At 43.5% G+C, this 7,500-nt stretch overlaps 1 protein-coding gene across 1 annotated transcript in view; it reads right to left on the bottom strand.

Moving 5' to 3' along the window:
• Positions 1-2,720, bottom strand: part of LOC143283343 (NADH dehydrogenase [ubiquinone] 1 beta subcomplex subunit 4-like) — a 5,376-nt gene extending 2,656 nt beyond the window's left edge. The window contains exons 1-2 of the mRNA XM_076589550.1: positions 2,504-2,720; positions 548-691 (exon numbers count right to left, since the gene is read on the bottom strand). Coding sequence (XP_076445665.1) covers positions 548-691; positions 2,504-2,665 — 306 coding nt within the window. The 5' untranslated portion in view covers positions 2,666-2,720. The remainder of the gene's footprint in view (positions 1-547; positions 692-2,503) is intronic.
• Positions 2,721-7,500: the final 4,780 nt, after the last annotated feature.

The following is a 7,500-nucleotide window of genomic DNA, read 5'->3' as shown; positions in this document are numbered from 1 at the left end:
TTCATCAGTAGGTAGAATTTCTCTGAATCCATCCATCCGATTTGCATTGTTGTCAAACCTCAGTGCATGAAATTGGTAACAAAATGATAAATCAGAATCCTTTCTGTTAGCCCTGCTTCCAGTCCAGGCCATAATCTTGCTTTTGCATACACATTCGTAATGATTTGGAGGTGACTGATTCACCTTTCCTGAGTTATTATTTTCTTTTTTATTGTTCGCTTTTTTTTTTTCTAATTTCCTTTTTCTTAAAGCATTAAGCACTTTGAGGAACAGAACTGGGAAAAGGTTATCTTTTATTGAAATTCCAAGACTTTTCCAGACTGAAGGCCAAAATATATATATATATTTTTTTCTTCAAAACAGATTTCTCCAGCCCTGGAAATGAGTTCTCTATCATTGTTTCAATGTTTGATTGGATTATTAAAAAAAAAAAAAAAGTGCTGTGTAGGCCGGAAATCTAAGTGTATATATATATATATAATTATATATATATATATATATATATATATACATACACACACACACACACACACACATGAAAGCGTACCTGATCCTTAATGGTGAAGTAGCTCATCAGGCCCACAGGCAGCACCACGAAGAGGAAGCCCAGCCAGGTGGTCCGGGGAGTCACTCGGAAGTGGTCGAAGCTGGTGGCTCGCATCGACATGAACCGCTGGACTGCCGGGTCAAACTGCCAGCAGATCAGAGAAGGAGGTATTTTGTTTTAACTTTTTCGCCACCAAGTCTCTGTGTCAAAAAACACTCTCCAGCGCCAAGTATGTCAGAATTGACACTCTTAGTCATACCGTTCAGTTCACGTCAAAACAACATAGTAGACTTTATCAAAAACAGTTTGTAAAATAGGGCCATGTCAATTATGTTGCCAGTAGTGGCAAACAGTCTAGTCTGCTAAATTCACCTAAAGTGGTGAACTGCTGATTTGACCAAAGTCGCCTTTAGTGATGAATTCTCCGGTAAACTAAAGTCACCTACGGCGGTGGAAGAGTTAAATGTCTGGATGTGTACGGTGATCAAATAGTTAGCGTGCTGGATTCCCACCCAAGTTTTCCCCAAGTCCAATCCCCTGTTCAACCTGGCAGCTTAAGTGTGGAGATTTTTCAGATCTCCCAGGTCAGCATATCACATACATATGCAGACCTAGTAGGACATGAACCCCCTCTATATATAAGACTAAAACATGCATGCTAATGATCATGTAACCTATGTCAGCATTCGGTGGGTATGTTTGAATTCTATGCCTCAGGCTCTGATTCAAGCAGCAACATGTGCTCAACTAAAGTGCTGTTAATGTTTGCCACACAAAATGGAAATATTATCATCCATGCTTTCACTTTAAATGATCTTTCCACTAATTCTAAGTCTCTTATCCATAAAGGATTCTGTCACATTTCCACAGATTTTAAATTCAACTATAAGTACAAAAAATAAACAAAACAAATTTGTCATAAATCTTCACTGAACATAATGGGTGCAGAAGTACTCCCGCTTCTTTAGATCTATGGAAAGTGCCACACCATACATCTTAACTGTTCATGCATGCAACTGTTTTCATGCAAACCAACTTTTTCTAGCACTGACTATGCACAACACCTGTTCATGCATGCAACTGTTTTCATGCAAACCAACTTTTCCTAGCACTATGCACAACACCTTCAGACTAATGTCACTACTGGAGACTGAGTAGTGTGTTATATAATAATATCATTACACACACACTGCACACCAGAGGGCATGCTTTCTTGTCAGGCTTCTCTGGCCATTTTTCTTTCTGACTCGACAAAGAATAAAGACCTGTCTGTATTTCATCAACATTACACCGTTATGATAGAAAAACACTAACAGAACAACAACAAAAAAACATGGCCAAATACACATTCACAGTGTTCGCTTTTGCTTTTTTTGTGTCTTCTTTTTCATAATCTGAAAGAGGCTAGATAGCATGCAAAGATTACTGAGGGATTACAACTGTGTCTGCCTGCAGGTGTGAAGACAGATGCATACACCGTGATACATCATACTGTAATACTGATTACTTCAATATAATAAAATTGGGGACCAACAATAGGAATCAAAAAACAAAACAAAAATTTCTTTTCAGTTTTCTAACTAAGAATGTAATTTAGACTAAAGAGTGTGTTATAGCATCGTCATGAATACAGTGTAAATCGAAACAACCCAAACAGAGTGTGGTACACTGGGTGGGGAGGACGGCTAATATAAATTAATGTTTGACATTTACACTTAAATTTTCCCTGAATTTATACTGTGCAACGGCACACATTCGTCCACACACACACACGGGTGACGGAACGCACACGCACAAGCACACACGTTACGTGCAGTCAAAAATAATTACACACATGTACACTGACCTTAAAACTGCAACAGGGGTAAGGGAAAAAATCGTATTTGTATAATTATCATTACATTCGAAAGTGAACTACTCAATAAAGAGCGATAGCAGACAGCAAGAGAGACTCACAATGTGACCGCCATCATGAGCGCCACGGTGAGGGTCTGTAACTTTTTTCAGCCACTCAGTTTTCATTGCGTCTCTCATTTTTGTTCGTTCCCTGATAGCACGCAATTCGTTTGGCGCAACATCGTACATTTTCCACGGGTCCCATGGCTGTTTCGATCCCATGTTGGTTGCCCTTGAGATGAAACCTGACGGAATCACAATCTCGGCAGTACCGGGCACTTCCGAGTCTTAGTTTTGGTCAGCCGAACTCCAGATGTCGATCAATGGAGGGGAGTGAAACGTTCATTGATGTATTCCTTGAGGCCGTCAGTTGTTATTTCCCTTTAACTTAATTATTCACCAAAAATGCTTAGAATATGAAGAAAAATACAAGGTGGTGTAACACACACACATACGCGCGCGCGCGCACACACACACACACATACACACACAGACGAAGTGCACACGGACGCACGCACGCGCACACACACACACAAACGTTTGTACACGCGGAAATCATGAATAGAAATTATATTTTCATCCCACTGATCCCGTTGATTTTTCTCTTGAACACGTTGTACACAGAGCTCGAGCCAGTGACTCCGTCAGAGAGGTACTCAAGAACGGGAGTGTGTTCATACTCCACCGGCCCGATACTCCCCCATACGTATGTGTGTGTGTGTGTGTGTGTGTGTGTGTGTGTGTGTGTGTGTGTGTGTGTGTGTGTGTGTGTGTGTGTGTGTGTTCGTTCGTTCTTCAGTTTAACGTCTTTCAACCATGAGTGTTATTTGACAAAGACAGAAAAAACAACAACAACAACAACAACAACAACAACAAAAAACAAAACAACTACAGGTGGTGGAAAAAATAACTATTCAAACATGTGAGTCAGTCAGTCAGTCAATTAGTTTGCTAGTTAGTTAGTTAGTTAGTTAGTTAGTTAGTTAGTTAGGCAGTGTGTGTGTGTGTGTGTGTGTGTGTGTGTGTGTGTGTGTGTGTGTGTGTGTGTGTGAGGTAATTTTAATTTGTGAAATTTTGTTTAAAAAATAGTTTACAGTATAACATCCCTAGAACGAAATACTAATGATAAAAGTAAGCGAACTTGACTAATCTACAAAGCAAAGATTTTAATCAGTAAGATTAAGCATTGATAATCAATACAATGTAATGTGATTAGTAATATATAAACTGGGAAAAAAGAAATTGATCAATTCTATATAGTAATTAAAGGCATGTGGTTTTGGGGGTGGGGATATGCGTGTTTGCATGAATTGTTAATAATGTTTTCGCAGTTTCTTTTTATTGATTATTTTCACAAATACAACTTCACACACACACACACACACGCGCGCGCGCACAATCAAACACACACACACACACACACACACACACACACACACACACACACACACACACTCACTCACTCACGCACGCACGCACGCACACACACGCGCCCCCTTCCCGGGCCCCCACTCCATTGCGGGCGTGTATTAACTACTCTGTCAGTGCTGGGATACCCGTTCATTCACAGCGTGTTCCCCTCCCTACTCCACCCTGTTCCACCCCAAGAAAACCAAGCCAATCAGGGCCCGTATGCACATCAAACCCGATTAGCTTATTCGCGTTTAGGGCTTAAACGCGGTTAGCTATTCGGAGCTTAAACGCGATTAGCCCCTCTCCGGTTTTGGTATGTACGTCGCCCTATTCGCGATTGAATAGCTCTCCGCGTTTACGGGGCAGGACACGGCGCGCTATTTATAGATTCTTTGGAAAACCGCGGTGCAGCAGGCATTGCTTTCGGTTTAGACATACCCTCCCTGGTGGAACTACCGCTGGTACGTGCTTCGTCGGTTTTCGTCAGTCCCAGTTTTTATTGTTTGTATTACTTGCCATGGAGAATTCAAAGCGCACTAGGAAGCCAAATTTCAGTGCTGATGAAATTCTAGTATTTCTGGAAGAGATGCAGGTGGAACGTGCGCTGTTATTCAGCAGTTTGAATCCGAGTGTAACCAACCCTCAGAAGACAGATACATGGAAAAAGATAGCCGAGAAGGTGAAGGCGTGCGGAGTGGCCGATCCACCTCGTTTGTCAGCTCCCAAATATGTTGCCGCCTAAACCTGAACTTTCGGAACAGGTCATGGTCATCGTACAGGTCAAACGGGTTCTTTCTGTCACGAAAGATGCGGTTTCTTCGCAATTGCCGTCGCTGTCTCACTTGGAAAAACATCAATGCCGCCATATTTATCCGCGTTTAGGTTCGCTATCTGGGCCCGTATGCACGTCGATCCGGATTGAGGGCTATCCGCGAATAGCGCCTATTCGGGTGGATAGGCCGCAGATTTTGGTATGTACGTCAGAACGCATAAGCTATCCGACTGGGCCCGTATGCACGTCAAACCCGATTAGCTTATTCGCGTTTCGGGCTTAAACGCGGTTAGCTATTTGGAGCTTAAACGCGATTAGCCCCTCTCCGGTTTTGGTATGTACGTCGCCCTATTCGCGATTGAATAGCTCTCCGCGTTTACGGGGCAGGACACGGCGCGCTATTTATAGATTCTTTGGAAAACCGCGGTGCAGCAGGCATTGCTTTCGGTTTAGACATACCCTCCCTCGTGGAACTACCGCTGGTACGTGCTTCGTCGGTTTTCGTCAGTCCCAGTTTTTATTGTTTGTATTACTTGCCATGGAGAATTCAAAGCGCACTAGGAAGCCAAATTTCAGTGCTGATGAAATTCTAGTATTTCTGGAAGAGATGCAGGTGGAACGTGCGCTGTTATTCAGCAGTTTGAATCTGAGTGTAACCAACCCTCAGAAGACAGATACATGGAAAAAGATAGCCGAGAAGGTGAAGGCGTGCGGAGTGGCCGTTCGCACGGTGCAGGAATTGAAAGACAAATGGCGTCCCATGAAAGGGGCTGTGTTGAATAAGAAGAGGGATGAACGCAAAACGGGAGGAGGTCCACCCCCACCACCGGTCCCGTACGAAGACATCATTCTCGACATCATAGGAGCGGACTCCAATTTGTTCGAAGGCATCGGAGGTGAGTTGTGGGTTGACTTTGTTCTTTGATTCGTTAATCAGTGATAATTCATGGCGATGTCCTTCTATTCCAGCTGTCCCGCCTGCATCGATCAACCATCATTGTTCCATTTAACCTGTTATTGTGTGTGTGTGTGTGTGTGTTTGTGTGTGTGTGTGTGTGTGTGTGTGTGTGTGTGTGTGTGTGTGTTAATCTTCAGTTTAACGTCTATTCACTGTAAAGTGATATTAGACCCAAAACAAAAAAAACGAACAAAAATAATAAATAAATAAACAACAAAAAAATAAATAAATAAAAATAACAATAATAATAATAATAAAGTTAGAAAAGTGTGTGTGTGTGTGTGTGTGTGTGTGTGTGTGTGTGTCGAGGGGGTGGGCGGAGGGAGGGGGGGATTGGTCATGTGTGTAAATGAATGTGTATGGCACCTCGTTTGTCAGCTCCCAAATATGTTGCCGCCTAAACCTGAACTTTCAGAACAGGTCATGGTCATCGTACAGGTCAAACGGGTTCTTTCTGTCACGAAAGATGCGGTTTCTTCGCAATTGCCGTCGCTGTCTCACTTGGAAAAAACATCAATGCCGCCATATTTATCCGCGTTTAGGCTCGCTATCTGACCCCCGAGGCTCCGATAACTTTATCCGCGTTTAGCCCAGTCGGATAGCTTATGCGTTCCGACGTATATACCAAAATCTGCGGCCTATCCACCCGAATAGGCGCTATTCGCGGATAGCCCTCTATCTGGATCGACGTGCATACGGGCCCTGGGCTAAACGCGGATAAAGTTATCGGTGCCTCGGGTGCTGCTAGTGTGGGTATCATGAGCACAGCTGTATACTACGTGTATAGGTATCCTGAGCACCGCTGTATGCTGCGAGTTTGGGTTTCATGAGCACCGCTGTATGCTGCGTGTGTGGGTATCTCGAGCACAGCTGTATGCTGCGAGTGTGGGTATCTTGAACCCAGCTGTATGCTGCTTATATGGGTATCACTGGCACCGCTATATGCTGCGTGTCTGGGTAACTTGAGCGTCGCTCCATGCTGCAGGTGTGGGTATCTTTTTTGAGCACAGCTATGTGCTGCCTGTGTGTGTGTGTGTTTGTTTTTTTTGTTTTTTTTTTTATATATTTTTTTTAGCACTGGTCTGTGCTGCTTATGTGGGTACCTTGATCACCGCTCACTCTGTGTGTGTGTGTGTGTGTGTGTGTGTGTGTGTACGTGCGCGCGCGTGCGCGTGCGCGGCGGACTAAAGTTCAGTTCAGTTATTTGGGAAGCATTCATTCCTTTCTGTCCAGATGAATTTTATGGTAAGCTTGGAAACGGAGTGGGTGTGCACACCTGTGTGTGTGTGTGTGTGTGTGTGTGTGTGTACGCGCGCGCGCATGTGTGTTTACGTGCGAGCGTCAGTGCGTGCGCGCGTGTGTGTGTGCGTGCGTCAGCGTGCGTGTGTTTGTGTGTGTGTGTGTGTGTGTGTGTGTGTGCGTGCGCGCGTGCGCGCGCGCGCGCGTGCGTCAGCGTGCGCACGCGTGTGAGATCTTCAGTTTAACGTCTATTCACTCTAAGTGTTACTGGACGGAAAGAAGAGTGGTAGTGGATGAAAGAAAAGGAATGCATGTGAATATTAGTGAAAGAAAGTGTTTGTGTTATGTACCAGAGGAAAAGTATAGGCCAATTATAAGAAATTAAAGTCTAAAGATCTTCACCGGACGTCCGAGTTTGTGGCATCCCTCACCCTGACTGCGTAGCTGTCGAACGCAAAAGAAAGAAAGAAAGAAAAGTCTAAAGAGAGATTGTGGTGTGTAATGAATAAGGTGTCATAGGAGGGAGAATATATGTATGCATATCGACAAGTATTAACTTACAACAATGTCAACTAAATAACGACATTGATTAAAATACATCAAAGGAGGATACCAACTGGACTGGAGTTTAAAATTTCCGAAAACATTCTAAGCAATGAATAATCATTAACAATC

Source organism: Babylonia areolata, chromosome 6, assembly GCF_041734735.1.
Source record: "Babylonia areolata isolate BAREFJ2019XMU chromosome 6, ASM4173473v1, whole genome shotgun sequence".
Lineage (NCBI taxonomy): Eukaryota > Metazoa > Mollusca > Gastropoda > Neogastropoda > Buccinidae > Babylonia > Babylonia areolata.
This window is presented reverse-complemented; position numbering and strand designations above follow the sequence as displayed.